The sequence below is a fragment of the Zingiber officinale genome, chromosome 7A (genome assembly GCF_018446385.1).
Source record: "Zingiber officinale cultivar Zhangliang chromosome 7A, Zo_v1.1, whole genome shotgun sequence".
Classification (NCBI taxonomy): Eukaryota; Viridiplantae; Streptophyta; class Magnoliopsida; order Zingiberales; family Zingiberaceae; genus Zingiber; species Zingiber officinale.
The window spans coordinates 123,135,085-123,152,589 of record NC_055998.1 but is presented as its reverse complement, the minus strand read 5'-3'; the positions used below and the strand labels follow the sequence as shown (position 1 = coordinate 123,152,589).

Here is a 17,505-nt window from a genome sequence, read left to right as displayed (position 1 = left end):
CAGTTACGGGTGAGACCAGTTAAATGCTTCACTGTTCCGCAAGTACGCTGTACCGCACTCCTTTAATCGCTGTCGTGGGGGAGACACACACGTTTCAAAAGTCGCCATAGAGAATTGGGTTTCCATGGGATGAATCTGTCCTTTATTTGTAAACGTGGGTTTATTCTGTGGATCCTGATTGGTGTCTTGCTGTGCTGCATCTTCATAAATAAAAATCTCCGGCTTCCTTCCCGATCCGTGTCGTCGTACGCCTCTTGTTGTCCCGTCGCCGAGCCTCTTCGCGGTCGGTCGGATCGGTCAGCGAAAGGAGGGGGGATCCGAGTGGGATCACGAGGTAAGGCGACGATGCACGCGATTAATGCGATGGTGGCGGCGAGGATGCTGACGACGGTGGCCTCGTCGGCGGTGAATGACGGGGCGGTGATGCTGAAGGGAGAGGACATCCCCTTCGGGTCGTTTATGTGGTACGCGTACGCAGGTATCTCGTGCTTTCTCGTTCTATTTGCGGGGATCATGTCGGGTCTTACCCTGGGGTTGATGTCGCTCGGCCTCGTCGAGCTCGAGATCCTGCAGCGCAGTGGGACTCCCATCGAGAAGAAGCAGGCAGGTAGGCTCTTCGATGCTTTTAGACTACTCTTCTAATTCCTTTTGCCGGGATGGATGGTTTCTTTTCCTGTTTTTTTAATGAAGAGTGACGATGTTTTCTTTTCTAGGATAAAAAGATGTCTTTTTTGTTATTTACTTGATTTTTCCACTCGGCCAATTTATTTTCATTCCGACAGTTTGGATTTTTTTTTTTTTTTAACGCAATGGGAGGCGGATTGCCTGCGAGATAATATATTCTACATAAATGTTTTGCTGAAATGTCATGTATGTAGATCAGTCAGTGGATGTAGTTAAAAAAGTATGGAATCTTACAGTATGTCACTTGAACGGATTAGATTGCACTTAATGATGCTACATTCCACAATATGGGCCATCTTAGCTGAGTTGGTAAGTGACAGGTTGATTGTCACATAAGGTCTTGGCATTAAATCTCGGGACTGGCAGGGCGTAAATCCCTGCAACCCATGTAAACTCGCCTAATCTGCCACTTGCCTTCTCAGTCATTGTGATTTATCTCCTCCGTGTTGGTCCTGAGACAGATTGACGGGGCACTGGGGCGAGCGTATTCGCCTTTTTGCCACAATATGGGCCATCTTAGATTGCAGTATGTCACTTGATCTATGAATAAGATTGTTGACTGCTATTGCACTTGCTTCGTGCACATGGGTGTCTTTGTATATTTTGGAGTTACTCCTAGCTAATCCACTGTACCTGATCACATTCGTAAGATAAGAGGATTAAAAATTACTTCCACTGCCAATTACGTTGTTCTAAGCTTCTTAAGGAAAAAATAGCAATCTGTCGAGTTACTTTTACTGTTAAAGAATGAGAGATAGATGATTAGTTTTTTGGCATGCTCACTATGTTGACCTGAACATTATAGCCGATTATATGTTGTTAGGAATTATATTTCACCCTCACACATTACCAAAGTTTTGTGTTATGTACTGTTTTTTTTGCATATTATCTGTATCTTCTTGTATTTTTTCTGTTGATTGCATTGCACTTCCATTGCAGCTACAATTCTACCTGTTGTTCAAAAGCAACACCAGCTTCTTGTAACTTTGCTTTTGTGTAATGCTGCTGCCATGGAGGTGTGCGTTTAATTGTTTCTGTCTGAATAATTGATTTGTTCTAAATTCTTCTAGTTTCTTAAGTGCCTTAGCTGCAGTAATTATGGTATGAAAGTCAGAAACTCTTAATGCATTAAGTACCACAAATAAATGTCTATCGCGCTTTGTTGGATCTTGACAAAAACAAACTACATTACAATTTTCAGTAACTAGTATTTTATTTTCATAAGTTTTAAGATCATGCCACCACTTATTTCCTGATTCAAAGATTAGCTAGTAAGATGATTAATGACTTTTGATCTCTTGCCTTCCATTATACTTTTAACACTACAAGACTCCTGCAATATACTTGAACCATATTCCTTGTTTCGGTTAGTTTAGGGATTGATAGTTGCATGCCATCTATTGTCAACTCATACTGTTATATAAGAAACACGTGAACGCCAAATCACTTTGCAAACTATGGAAGTAAAAATGACCTACAAACATGTGATTTTATGGTAGATGCCGGAGTGAATTCATTGTCAATGAACAAACAGCGTATGCCATCAGTTTCTATTTGATAACTTTCTATCTTTGCCTCTTTCTAAAGCAACAAGTTGAAAAATAGTGACCCAACCTCAAGCAGTTTCCAAGCAGATATAAATAGGTTACATTTTCTGTTTAGGTTCGGCTTGAATGGTCAACTTTTGAAGTGATGTGCAAAAATCTAACACTCATTCTCGGAAATAATCCGGAGGCGGAGAAACCTCATACACACTCATAACAGCAAGAACAAATACAATGAAATCTTACACAAGATTACAACAATGAAATCTTAGCTTGCTTTCTTCTTGTTGCTTGAATCTGCTCTTGATAGAAGGAAATGCAACAACACTTAGCTCCAAGAACTCCCAAGAATTGGCATTGAGTGTTGTTTCGAGAGTTGTAAAAAAAAAAACCCTTTTTTAGGATTACCTCCGGCGCCTTACTCGCTTAAGCTTTCCCTTAAGCGATTACCACACCAACAACATGCTCAGAACCTGCATAACGATTTTTTTTCGAACTCTAATCGTTTGGTGAGCCATCCCAATCGATTCAGGGAGTCTTAATTGATTTCGCAACTCTCTGTTCACTCGCAAAAAGGCCTTAATCGATTGCTCAATCAATTCCGCAACTCTATATCACTCACAAAAAAAGCCTTAATCAATTAGCTCAATCGATTAAGTCTTCTTAATCGATTGCCTCAATCAATTCTCTCTTCTCGCGGCAAAGCACTTCCTAATCGATTGACCCAATCGATTAAAAGTGGCTGAATCGATTGGGCCAATCGATTCAACCTTGTTTTTCGTGAATTCCTCTTCACAAATCTCCTAGCCCTAATTGATTGGTTTGATCGATTAGGCTCGCCCAATCGATTCGGGCCCTTTCTGTGTTCTCGCAAGAACCTCCTAATAGATTACCTAATCGATTTGCATAGAGTCAATCGATCCCTAATTTGCTGAATCCAAGTCTAGGGTTCTCTTGTCTAATCTCCGGTCAACCGTGACCTACTGGGACTTCTCCGCCAAGTGTCCGGCTAATCCTTTGACCCACTTGGATTTTTCTCCTTGTGCCAAGTGTTTGGTCCTCGATGACCCACTTCAACTTCCAAACACCAAGTGTTTAGTCAACCTTTGATCCACCTGGACTTTTCTTCTCGTGTCAAGTATCCGGACCTCCATGACCCACTTTGACTTCCAAACACCAGGTGCCCGGTTAACCTTTGGCCCACCTGGACTTTCCAATGTCTAGCTTTACTCACTAGGACTTTTCTCCACCTAACTTCACTCACTAGAATTTTCTCACCTAGTTTCATTCACCAATGTTTCTCACTGCCTAGCTTCACTCATTAGAACTTCCTAATTGTCTGGCTTCACTCACCAGAACTTTTCAATTGCCTAACTTCACTTATCAGGATTTTCCAATTGTCTGACTTCACTCACCAGGACTTTCTATTTGCCTGGCTTCATTCACTAGGTCCTTCTCACTCACCAGGACTTCTCACTAGGGGTGTAAATGAACCAAGCCGCTCATGAGCTATTCGAAGGTCGATTCGATAAATACTCGTTTAAGCTTGTTTAATAAGGCTCGTTAAGATAAACAAACCAAGCTCAAATTTTATAATACTTAGCTCGTTAGCTCGTGAACATGTTGGCTAGTAAGCTCATGAATCAACTTTTAAATGAAAAAATAATAATTTTGATATTGAATTTATAGATTTTACACCCTACTTATGAAAAATATAGGCAAATATATTAAATTTATTTATTAGAATAAAATTATAAATATTATAATTTTCTAAATATATAATTTAATTTTTAATGAATATTTAAATTTATAATTTATATTTATTAATCTCGTTTAGGCTTGATAAAAGCTTGAATAAGCTCGTGAGCCATGAATATATTCGTTAAATAAAGTTCGAGCTCGGCTTGATTCAATTACACCCCTACTTCTCACACCAAGTGTCTGATCCTCCATGATCCACTTGGTTTTTCTTCTTCTGCCAACCATCCCGTTGGTCTTGCCCTTGCCTAACCTCCGATTACGACTTTCCTAGTCAAGTATCCCATCAACTTTGACATACTTGACTACTCTCTTATATCAAACTAGTCAACCTTACGCCAACAATATCCCAAATGGACAATTGCACCTGCAGTCTCCATATATTGTCAAACATCACAACTCAAACTTGAATCAAATTGATTAACTTTGACCAGGGAAAATTGCACCAATAATCTCCTCCTTTTTAATATTTAACAATATGTTTAAGTTAGGCTAGCCCATATTAGCCCAACTTCCAATTTCATCCCATGCTCGAAGCATGAATGTGAGTTTCTAGCTTAAACCTCACATTTTCTCCCCCTTTGACAAACTTCAAAAACTCTTCCCCTTGGTAGTCAATTTTGTAAAGTAACTCAATGACAGTCTCATACCATTCATTTTATCTTATGTTCGCCTTTAAGTATATATTGTATGCTCATCCTAGAACATTCATTCGTTTCAATGAAGATTTCCAATCTTCCATTAAAAAAACATCTAAATCATGCTTTTAAGGAAAAACTCCTCCGTAAAATATGCTCCAAACTTCTATCATTATACCAACAAAGATTCAGAATTCCTAAATTTTTAGGAAATCTAAACTTGAAGTTTTGAGATTCAAAATTTAACTTTGAAACTAAACCTCCTTCTAAACTCCAAGTTGGTCTTCCTTAACCATTCCATTCTTGTTTTTATTAAGAAAATTTCCCTTAAATACTTATAAATGCATTTCAGAGGGTTGGGGATGATTAACTCGACTAAACGTAGCTTAATGGACTGAAATCAGACCATTTCAACCAAAATCAACATTCTTAATTGATTGATTTTAGCTATCAATCAATTATAGCGTCTCTGAATCGATTGAAGTTGGGTTTCAATCAATTACTGCAGTTCTAATCGATTGACTTAATCGATTAGTACCTCTTAATCAATCACTTGATCGATTCTGCGAGCCTGTGCTCGTGGAAATTCGCTCCAATCGATTACCATAATCGATTTGGGTGTAGTAATCGATTGATCCAATCGATTACCATAACTAAATCTCTGATTTTGATTTCAGACCGAATTTCAGAAATGCATAAATAATTCTATAAAATTTTAAAAATTATGAAACTTTGGGTAGACATTACTTATGTCATATACTATCAGGGAAAAATAATTTTCTATGAAAATAACCCCTATTTTCAAAGATTGCCACGTAATTGGAAACCATTTAAAAACTTCAATATTTCTCTTAATTTTGTTTCTAGCTATTCAATAGTGATTGTTATCAACAAATGGTCTTCACCAAAGTTTTCAAAAACATTTTTGAAATCATTTTTAAAACCAATTTCCAACCATGATCTTGGAGCTACATGTACATGACTTGTACACTTGCTTTTCCCATGATTATATAACACATAATCTATGTGTTTTGATAAAATTAAAACTCAAATAGATATACTAAATCAATATCTTGAGTTTTGTTCATCCTCCTAACATTTCACTGGTATATATATGCATCAAAACACATACAAGCCAACTTATTATCCTTGTGAGATGTAGATATTGGTTTTCCCTAATTTAAAGGATCATGCATTTCTATTTAGACATTTTAAATTTTGATCATCCACCTAGGATGTCATTTGATAATTAATGTCATTGTCCTTAATTATAAAAGATTAAAATAATGCATGAATATAATCATGACATATATCACATGCTTACTTTCCAAAAATTCAATCTAAATATATCATAAATGGAATGATGCATGTATGAGATGTATTAAAAATATCATGCCATTTTTCATAATAAAATATGAATATCAAATATGATGTCATGATAGCATGACATGTGATAGGGCAAACAAAGCATGACAATTTAGCATAATAAGAATACCTAGATTTTCATCTAAGTTTTGTCATTAATCTATTTTTGCTAAGTTAAACCTAATTAGACCTAAAAGCACCTTTTTTCTTTAAATGTGCCAAAATCCCAACTTAGTATATTTTGCCTTCTATCATAGTTGTGTCAATTTAATTAAGCTCAATTCCTCAAATATTTTAATTGACACATTTACTCTTAAAAATCAAATTTTCATTTTCAAAGTGTTACAACATCTTGAAAATGCCCTAAGATGCCAACTTTTTCATGGATAGGTTAACTACCCTTCCACTTAGGGTTGACATCCTCTAAACCCATCTAAGGTGTAGAGAACACACTCTTAGGAATCCAAAACCTATTGGTGATCCTTGGATGTGCTAGATACTCACTAGGGATAATTTCCTAGAAACCTTCCTAATTAGTTTCTTAGGCTTTTTTAAAGCCTTAGTCCCACTAGTTTTCTCAAAGTTAACTCTAGAGGTAACTTCCCTTGTAACTTTGACTTGACTCCTAGACCTAGGGTTAGTTTCATAGTTATATGGAACTTTATGGTATGAAGATACATCCTTCTTGGCTTTTGGTTTGTATCCCAAACGCCTCCTACCATTGGATGGTTCTTGTTTATTTTGACCTAGGTTTTTGTTCAAGGACCCCTTTTCTTCATTTGTCATTTTTCTAAGTTTTCTCTATAATTTTCCAAGTCTTGACCTTAAGACTTGATTTTCCTTCTATAAATCCTTAAACTTAGATTTTTCATTTATCTTTTGAGAATTTTTCTTTTTAGGCATATATCTATTTTTCTTAGATTTCATCCCTAAATTATTTTTTACCTTCCTATCCTTAGATAAGGTAGTTCTAGCATGATATGTTACATATTTTTCTTTAATCCTATCATATTTCTTATTTTCATGATAAATAGCATTAAAATGATATAAATTATTTCTAGCATATTTTTTATCATTTCTTAAAGGAATTGCATCAATAAATGATACCTTTTACTTTTAAGAGTTCTCCCTTGAATTGAACTTCCTTCTTGGTTTTTGATTGGAATCCCCCCCTCCCTTTGGACATTAATTTCGGTAGTGGCCCTTTTAATTGCAATAAAAGCATCTAATATGCTCCTGGCTTTTACGTACCAAGGGACCGACCTTCTTTGGCTTCTTCTTGTCCTTGGGTGCCACTTGACCCTTCTTTTTGGTCAACTTTGGACACTTGCTCTTGTAGTTTCCATTTTCTCTACACTCAAGCAAATGATATGATTTATATTTTTACAAATTGAAATTGCTATACCTTCTTTGCTGGTAGGGATGACACAAGACTCTTCTTCATTTGACCAAGAAGTAAAGGCTTCTTCTTGCTTCGGTGTCAAAGATTGACGCTCCTCCTCATTCCTTGAGGTGGATATTTCTTCAATTTCCTCGGACGTTGAGCATCTCTCAATTTCTGAATCCTCATGTACATGAAACAAAGAGTATTTCTCTTTGTTTTTGTCGTTACACTCCATTGAGGATGGATCTGAGCTTTACCAATTTGCTTCATTGCTCTTTTACATCTTGATATTCTCCGAGCTTACTCAAATGTTGCTAGGCAATAAGTTAACCAATAATTTGGTTACTTTGTCATTGACCTTGCATCTCTTGATTTGTTCCTCACTCTAATTGTTCTTCTTAAGAATTTTTCCTTTGTCATTCGTTGGAGCTTGAATCCCCTCCATTAGAGCAAACCATTGCTTTATCTCTATCATCAAGAAATTCTCGATCCTTGATTTTCAAAGGCCGAAGCTTGTTGATGTGAATGGTGGAGGTGCTCGAGTATCAAATCTAAGTCCATCTCGGAAATCTATCTTGAAGTTGAGCTCTCTAGATGAAATCTTTGACTTGTTGACTTTAGGGCTTCAACTTCTTCCTCTAGCTCCTTTCCCTTTTCGGCGATGAGTTCGGTGAAGAGTGGCCTCGCTCTAATATCACTTGTTGAGACTAAGGGGAGTTGGGGGGGGGGGGGGGGATAACTTCTCTCGCTTCGACGAAGATGAGTTGCAGCGGAATGCTTGAAGCGAAGAATTCTCCAATGCCAACACGAGGATTTACTTGGTATCTACCTCCTTGAGATGACTAATCTAAGGATCCACACAATGCGCACATCTACACTATGAAAACACTCCTTGGAAACAATCCGGAGGTAGAGAAGCTTCGTACACGCTCACAACACGAAATATACCAAGAAGAGCAAGAACAAATATAATGAAATCTTACATGAGATTACAATAATGAAATCTCAGCTTACTCTCTTCTTGTTGCTCGAATCTCCCTCTTGGTAGAAGGAAATGCAATGACACTTAGCTCCAAGAACTGCCAATACTGAGTGTTGTTTCGAGAGCTGCTACGCAAAATCCTTTTCTAGGATTATCTCGGGTGCCTTAATCGCTGAAGCTCTTGTGCATATGGCTTCTCACACCAATTGTCCGGTCCTCCATGATTCACTTGATTTTTCTTCTTCTGCCAATTATCCTGTTAGTCTTGCCCTTATCTAACCTCCAATTAAGAATTTTCCAATCAACCTTGACTTACTTGACTACTCTCTCATATCAAACTGATCAACCTTTGACCAGTGGAGAATTTTACCAGGACAATTGCGCCTCCAATCTCCATATATTGTCAAATATCAAAATTCAAGCTTGAGTCAAATTGATCAACTTCGACCAAGGGACAATTGCATCAACAACTTATAGAGTTGTCACCCCAAGGATTTCTTTTCAAAATTTGGGCACTTTCAGTAAGTTCACTACTAGACTTACTACATTCGGGACATTCTTCTATATGCTCATGAAAGTTGACAATCAGAATTCGGTGCATTTATATAATCATCCCAATTAAGATAATTTCATTATGATTAACTGTAATTATGTTTTAAGAAAAAGGGAAAGGGTATACCAACACTACATATCCGTAAATGATCTTTTTAATGTATTGTATAACTTTGTAGTTTAGCTCACTTGTTAAATTTTATCTTTTGATACTTGATTCTTTGAAATGGAACTACAATTAATGAGGCTAAAATATTTGTTTATTGCAGGCTCTTCCTCTCTATCTTGATAGAATATTCAATCCATTTGTTGCTATTGTGTTGTCTGTGACCTTCGTCCTGGCTTTTGGGGAGGTAATTGTGCTTCACTATTGATAGATTATAGCTCCATTGTTCTCTCTTTAGAACTTATTATGTTGTATTTTGTCCAGGTTATTCCTCAAGCCATATGCACAAGATATGGGTTAGCAGTGGGGGCTAACTTGGTCTGGCTAGTGCGAATATTAATGATCATGTGCTACCCAATAGCTTATCCTGTTGGCAAGGTAATTTTTTGTTTGTGCGATTGTAACTAATGTTGACAATTATTTTATAGCCATCACAACAAGAAACAACATAATTTGATGATGCAAGTAATACTCTCCAATTCTGCAAACTTGGAGGCTTCATTCCTTTTTTTTCTTCTTAGAAATTCCTTTGACTGTTGAGTCATAAATTATTGAATAAGAGCTCATGTTAAGCATCTTCTTGTTAGCCTACTTTCTTCCCGTGCCTATTTCAAAATTATTCTAGAAAAAATCTCACACCAGTATGAGGCTTGCAATGCAGCTTTTTGTCTTGAACACTGGCCATGCACATTACAAAGGAGCAATGCTACTATGATGCCGATTCTGACCATCAAATAATTGCTGATGTTTATAAATCTGTGTGTATAGTCTGTAGAGATTTCAGAATGTTTTTCCTAATGCCTTCTAAGATCTTTTACTTGTGTTTAGAATAAGCCACTTTAATTTAGTAGGTGGTATTGATTGCGTTTATAGATAAACTAAAAAAGGATCAAATCATGCACTGAAATGTAAGTAACTTTAGAGCTATGCTACTTGGATTTGGGTATGAGTATTCACATGTCTCTGGATATAGGTGTCCAACATAGCTGCTTTGAAATTTTTTTGCATATGAACAATAAGGGTATTAAGTGTCCATTCAAAGTGTCACTATCCAAGTGTCAATGTGTGACATTCATACAAAGGAGTAGACGGAGAGTTCAAGTGCCAAAGCATTAGAATTAAACTAGTCCAGAGAGTTTCCACTTTTTTAATTGTAAAATTCATATTCATGTTTTTATTCAATTTAAGGTTTAAAATCTTGAATCTTGTCAAAGTTTCAAATTTTGACTGGAATGATCAATATGATTTTGATACCGCGTTGACATTCTCCGTTATGGTGTAGTAGCAAATTGGAAGTATGAGGAAGGGCATCATGAAAGGGAAAAAAAAAGTGAAAACACCAACATACCTAGTTCATAATTTGTGTTCAATCTGAAATGGTACAATTTTGATATTATATTGTACAAACACAAGCTACAAAATTTCAATTCATTTTGGCATGTCTTGTTGCATGTCAAACGATGGTAAAAACAAATGTACAGCGGAAGGGCGCCAAGTTGTCATCCAGGCATGCATCCACGGTTCAATCCCAGCTACGGTGCATTTGCAGGGTTTTTTTCCTCCAAATGGGGCGTGTAACCACGAGATGTTGACATTCTGGGCCGCCCGAGCACTTCCCATTTTACTCTGCGCGGCCGGTGGAAAACTTCCGTTGGAGTAGGTCAGGCCAGTCGTCCCAAGTTCGGTGTTACTCATCTATATAATTGACATAACGACACATGAGATGTTCCCTGGCCGAGTAGTATCAAGTTTTATAAATTTATTTGAATCATATATTTCTATCTGCTTGACTTGGCATGAGATTTCAAACTATGGTTCGATTGTCTTCGTCACTTTATAAATGAAACTAACTGGATGATTTTTTGGTGTTTTTTCATTAACACAAAGCGATTGCCCCACTTTAATTTGTGTCGTCTAGGGTGTAAGGAACTATTGCGCTAAACACGCAGAAAGCGCAGTGGAAAAATTAGTTCCTTTCTAGAAGATCCATGCGAAGGAAAATTATATACTAAGTATTTGTTAAAGGGAGTTACCTTTGTTGCGTAAACACGAACTCTCGACAGCTTGGATCTCAATACGATCAAGTGTTCACGCCTCTTTCAGTATCCACACGAATAAGTCTTCCGTTCGTTTGTAAGGAACTATTGCGCTAAACACGTAAAAAGCGCAACGGAAAAATTAGTTCCTTTCCAGAAGATCCATGTGAAGAAAAACCATATGCTAAGTATTTGTTAAAGAGAGTTACCTTTGTTGCGTAAACATGAACTCCCGATAGCTTGGATCTCAGCACGATCAAGTGTTCGCGCCTCTTTGGGTATCCACACAAACAAGCCTTCCGTTCGTCTCACGAACTCACGAAGTGGAGAAGAAAAACAACCAAAGGTTGTGCTAGCAACCTCTTTGGAAGTTTCGACCAAGAGTTGAAGAAGGAAGAGAAGGAGCAAGAACACAAAAGTCTCTTCATGAAAATGAATCAAAACCTCTTGTGTACTCATTCATGAAATTACCTTAATGTCAATTGCCTTAATTAACATTAATATTTGACTACATCCAATGCATCTAATACATGAGCAATTCAAAATTGATCACTTTTCATCCAATTCATGATCAATTCTAAATTGAGCACTCCTCTTCCTTCATGAATTTAAATTCATCAAATCACTCAATGAGTCTAACTCATTAATCATCAATCCAAATTGATTCAATGAGTCTAATTCGAATTGGACTCAATCCAATAGTGAGTCTGACTCAATGAGTCCAATTTAAATTAGACTTAATCCAATGATCCATCATATAAACCTATCTCCAAATAAACTTGTTCTTTGTATGTGACCCAATAGATTCTCGTAGCGTTGAGTCTCTAAAACTAATTTAGATACATAAACAATTAATGACATCTAGCGATACATCATTGCTACCCAAATGGCGAAAATATCGAGATCATCTGACTTAACCTTTCCGTGTCCACTATCTTGTATGACTCAATCCTTTTATCCTTGATATTTAAATTGATCAATTAGGCATAGACCGTGTCATCCTCTTGTCAATTTTTGTGTTTCTTGATCTCTAAGTAGACACACTCAATCAAATAAGCTCAATATCGTATATTGACTTATTTGAGCATGACCATGCATTCTTGTGTCCTACTAATCAAGGGCCCATAGATATCACTTCGTCATATGGAAGAGATAGATCTCATCTACATCACTCACATCCCTCCGCATAACTTATTGCATACCTAGTGATCGACTTTATATTCCACCTTGTTATAGGTGACGTTTGTCGATACCAAAGTACACAACTCCTTATGTAGGGAACCGTAGTGACTTCAGATCTAAGGACTATTCACACTAATAGTCACTATGAGAATGCTTATGAAACTCATATAACGATCCATGAAACATCTCATGGCGAGTCAATTCAGTACATATTTTCTAATATATACTCATGTGTCAATCTAATATTGCATATCCATGACTTGTGAGATTAAGTCATCCGTTGACCTACATGTTAATCTCAACGCATTAATATTGTCCTTGTATATTAATGTTTGACTAGGAATGGTTAAGAGTAGTGTTCTATATATCCACAATATCCCACTATCAATTCAACCAACTGATACTAGAACCTTCTACTCTATAACATTATTATACTTATTCATTCGACACTGAACTGAAGTAAATATAATAACCAATATTGTCTTTTATTAATAAGTGAAATATGATACAAAAAGTGGCCTTGTCAATCATCTTATAATTGGTACTAGGGTTAATACTAATATAGGGACAATATGTAGGCTTCCATTAGTTGATCATTAGTTGATTTTGTTTGTCTTATGCAATGTTACCTTTCCAAAATTGGCAATATGTGATATTTTACATTGGCAAAAAATTTCCAATGTTAGTTACTGAATTATTATTGAATTAGCTAGAGGAGCATTCGTTCAGTCTTTTTTGCTTTAATAGGAATCTTGTAGATACATGTTGTCATTTTTATCTTATAAATAAGATAGTTCTACAACAACCTCTAAAATGAATAAAGTTTTCCAGTCTACAATCTAAGTTGCTAAATTTGACATATTGAATTTGCAATTTGTTTTCTTTATATTTTCTTATAGATCATATGCACTTATATATATATACATAGCAATAGAGGCTTAGATACACATTGCCTCTTATAAACTGGCCTGCTTCCAAAGTAATTTGAGGAAGCAGAACACCAACTTGAAAATGCAGGAACAGATTTATATCTTCTTAAAATTGATATTTTATTGCTTTTGTCCAATTGCTTACCTTGTTGCAGCCATTGGTACTTAAACAATCAGTAGGATCATAGAACTACCATATTTTTCATTGTAACTTCTAATCTCTAGAGAGTTTGGATGCCAACCTAGACAATAGAGATTGTGTTGGACTATTTAGTAATTTGTTGTCTTTTCCATTTTGTTATTTTAAGCTTGTAGCTCTACGGTTTTCTTAGAGTTGTCCTGGTTATTAGTAGTGTATGGTGTATTCTATCTACAACATAACGTTAGAGTTTCAAACACATTCTTTGTTTACCTAAGATTGATTTTTTTTTCCAACTGTAATTGTGGATTCAGATTCTAGATTGTGCACTTGGACATAATGAGTCTGCGCTTTTTAGGCGCGCTCAGTTAAAAGCTCTGGTCTCTATCCACAGCAAAGAGGTATAGTTATTTACATTCTTACTATATCAGCAATTGCAATTTGTGGTGCTTACAATTGCTCTCAACCATTTTAGGCAGGAAAAGGTGGAGAGCTTACACACGATGAAACCACAATAATAAGTGGGGCACTTGATTTGACTGAAAAGGTGTATTTTACTAAGTTTGTTCCAGTTGCATGTCACAAATTTAGATTCCTTCCTACATTTGTCTGCTCGTGCAGTAGATGTCGAAATTCTAATCTAATCTCCTGTCCCTGTCTCTTGATTAGTACTAGTAAATATAGACTAATCAGTCTCCTGTGTCATTATCCTCTCTTCCATTACCCTCTTATCTTTTATTCTTCTTTCTCTTGGTTGGTACTCGTAAATATAGATTAATAAATCTCTCATTCCATTGTTCTTTCTCTTAACTATGTCAAAACATATTTTCTTTGCCCCTCAAGAATGATACGGGACTTTATGCCATTAACCTGTTTCTTAACTATGTCTAAACATCGTGTCTTTTCCCGTTAATGTACTTCATCTTCCTATTTGATGACAACAATAACAACAACCAAACCTTATTCCATTAGGTGGGGTCGGCTTCGTGTCTACCATTAATTTAATTTGTAATTTTGAATACGTGGATCGTGCATGTCTAATTGTCTAGGTTATAATTAGAATCTTGATTAAGCAAGATAGTTAAGTGTTATGCTGCTTCTTTGATGATATAAATAATAGTACTCTGACTTTCTGTAATGGATCCATGTTTTGCCTTGTCTAGAATGTTGTAAATTTAGGTCTTCTAATTTCTAATGATATGATCATATGTACAGACAGCTGAGGCTGCTATGACACCCATTGAGTCTACCTTCTCCTTAGACGTCAATTCAAAATTAGACTGGTGAGACTCTGTACATATAATAAATCTTTCCTTTCCTGTGATACCAGTGATCTATTTTCAAGAGATACATGACATTCTAAGAATAGTACTTTGTAAATCGTGATCTATTATTCCTTGCTACTTGCAACTGTTTCAAAACTATTCAGGTATATGCAGAACTCCCATTCTTTAAGCAAGAAATCAAATTGATGCAAGATTGGCTTGTTTTTACATCGGAATCTGAAATTACAGAGAGACATGGTGGGCCATCTTGGCTTACTGCATTTCAAACTTCTGGTTTCTCTAGATTTACTGCATGTTATAGTTGGAAGGACAATATTCAGACATTAGGGATGCAGGAAATAATACGATGGAGACTGATTCAAGGAGTTTGATTCAATTCTTTGAAATTTGCAGATGTCTTTCGACTCCTTGGCAGGTGGTTTTTTGGTGAACCAGTTCACCAATTTTTATTTGGTTTCCTTCTAATACTGGAAATTAACTTGAATAATAATAGTATGTGTGAAAAATTCTTTGAACATATTAAATGGAGTAACACTGGGTTTAAGCCTGCTTATAGTTCAATTGCAGTTTAAATAAAATAACCAGCATAAGCTATCCTTCTCCCATTAGAATTGCTGTATCGCCTTAGTCATGAACCTCTGAGTAATTATTGAATTTGGGAGATGAGGAGGTTTATAGTAGCCTATTTAGACTAGTTGTGTTACGTTTTTGTACTTTTGTAACTTATGCCTGTGATTAATAAAGTTATTATGATAGGGAGGCTATTGGCAAGATTCTTGCTCGGGGCCACAGTCGTGTCCCTGTTTATTCAGGGAACCCAAAGAATATTATAGGCCTTTTGTTGGTAGGTATTATTATCATTTCCTTTTTTTTCCTTGTCCTATCACAAATTCCTGGTAATTTTGTTCTGGTCTGGTCTCATATAATACTTTGCAACAATATCAGGTGAAAAGTCTTCTTACAGTTCGACCTGAGACTGAAACACCTGTCAGTGCTATATCAATTAGAAGAATCCCCAGGTATTTGCCTTGTTGTATACACTTACTGTATTCATTGAACGATGCCCTCATATTTGGAATGTTCAGGGTGCCTGCCGATATGCCTCTGTATGACATACTAAATGAATTTCAGAAAGGAAGCAGTCATATGGCTGCTGTTGTCAAGTCGAAAGGGAAACCTAAGAGTATGTCACTGACCGATGGTGAAAAATCTGGAGAAAATAAAGAACTAAATATTGAATCCAATGCTACGACCCCTTTATTGTCTAAGACAAAGGAAAATTTGGACAGTGTTGTCGTCGACGTTGATAGGTATGAAAATAAAATTATTAGTGAAGATAAACCCACGACTTTGCAACAGAATGATGCAGAAGCAAAGGTAGTTTCTCGATTATCAGAAGATACCGAAGAAGGAGAAGTTATTGGGATCATCACACTTGAGGATGTTTTTGAAGAACTCTTACAGGTAAAGTTAAAAAATCATCACACTTGTCCCAACATCATTGGTTGTGGTCATTCAATGCTGCTAAATTGCTTTTTCTTGAGGTAGATACTGCTATACGTTCAATGTATCGAGGTGTTGGATGTTAAACTAGGCGCGCATTATTGAATTTTGAAACAAGATTTTGAATTTTTTTACTTCCTAACAACGTGCAAACCTAACAGTTGAAGTTATGTTAAACTACTTACGAGTAAAATATAGTAGATTTCATTATTGTAAGACGCTGACCATGTACAAAATGATCCACATGCAGGAGGAGATAGTTGACGAGACCGACGAATATGTTGATGTTCATAAAAGGTGTTGAGCAATTCCATTTTTTGGCATATGATGTTTCCTCCCTTTAAAACCTTTCGTTTACAGAAGTATCTTTTTTCAGGATACGTGTGGCAGCTGCCGCCGCTGCTTCTTCAGTCGCACGAGCTCCATCTTACAGGAGGTTGACTAAACAAAAATCAGCGGTTAGTATCTTTATAACTCCAATGGTTTCTCTGTTTTCATCTTTGAGCTTACAGTTTATCAAACTCTTGCTATCATCATTAAACAATGATCTGTGTTTGGAAGAGTCTAGGTTTAGGAGTGATCATTGTTTGGTTCATATAAAAAATCGAAATATCTATCTATATAATATTAGTTCAGTTCAATTTTCACACGCACAAACCTGCTTTTTTTTTTTATTCCAAATTTTCTATATCAAAATTCAGTTTAGTTCTGGTGTCACATAGTATTTCTAAAACTGAGCCAAGCTAATATTTGAAGCATTCCAAATTTGTTCGACTCAGTTTCTAAAGAAAATATCCAATTCAGTTTAGTCTGTAAAATAATTATAACTAAAATTCAGCTGTGTTCACCATATTTGTATTCCGCGATGTAGTTTCCAAATTTAGCAGTGAATCATTCCATTTTTACTCATCCAGGGAGCTCTAAGTCGGCAAGGACAACAGCCCGCCGGCATCCTAAAGAAACCCACTGAAGGAGACTTGCACACGCCACGGCATCAAGTGAACCTGGTGGAACCGCTATTGGGAACCAAAAGATAACAACCCTAAAATTTTGCCCCAGAAGGAATCTCCTCGTGTAAAAGCTTTGTGATGCATGTGTAAGAGCTATTTATCGCTGGTAATGGATGTAATTAGCGATTGCAAGTAAAATAAGGACGGACGATATGGTTGGAGGATGTGGAACCTATCTGGACTCGGACATTTGTATGGTTAAGTTGGATCCCCATGGCTGGGATATAATTTTGCTGAATAAAGATGAGTTATTTAGTGTAGGTTTGATGTCCACGATCTAGTTAGTTAGTCAAATGTATGTAGGAAATTATTGTTTAAAAGTAAATAACCATTTCAAGGCTCTTAAT

General features: G+C 36.3%; 1 protein-coding gene across 1 annotated transcript; it reads left to right on the top strand.

The window, feature by feature from the left end:
* Nucleotides 1-220: 220 nt before the first annotated feature.
* LOC122002326 (DUF21 domain-containing protein At4g14240-like) lies at nt 221-17,418 on the top strand. The gene is made up of 13 exons (XM_042557457.1): nt 221-607; nt 1,624-1,700; nt 9,177-9,260; nt 9,338-9,451; nt 13,674-13,760; nt 13,835-13,906; nt 14,575-14,642; nt 15,402-15,489; nt 15,591-15,664; nt 15,731-16,109; nt 16,399-16,445; nt 16,525-16,606; nt 17,063-17,418. The coding sequence occupies exons 1-13, from the start codon at nt 346-348 to the stop codon at nt 17,183-17,185; spliced, it is 1,557 nt and encodes a 518-aa protein (XP_042413391.1). The 5' UTR covers nt 221-345; the 3' UTR covers nt 17,186-17,418.
* Nucleotides 17,419-17,505: the final 87 nt, after the last annotated feature.

What these genes read in the sequence shown, in the direction of transcription:
- LOC122002326 (XM_042557457.1), top strand. Translation starts at nt 346, where the DNA reads ATGCACGCGATTAATGCGATGGTGGCGGCGAGGATGCTGACGACGGTG. An exon ending in GTAATGCTGCTGCCATGGAG is followed by an intron (nt 1,701 to 9,176) that starts GTGTGCGTTTAA and finishes TGTTTATTGCAG; the next exon opens with GCTCTTCCTCTCTATCTTGA. An exon ending in TCTCTATCCACAGCAAAGAG is followed by an intron (nt 13,761 to 13,834) that starts GTATAGTTATTT and finishes CAACCATTTTAG; the next exon opens with GCAGGAAAAGGTGGAGAGCT.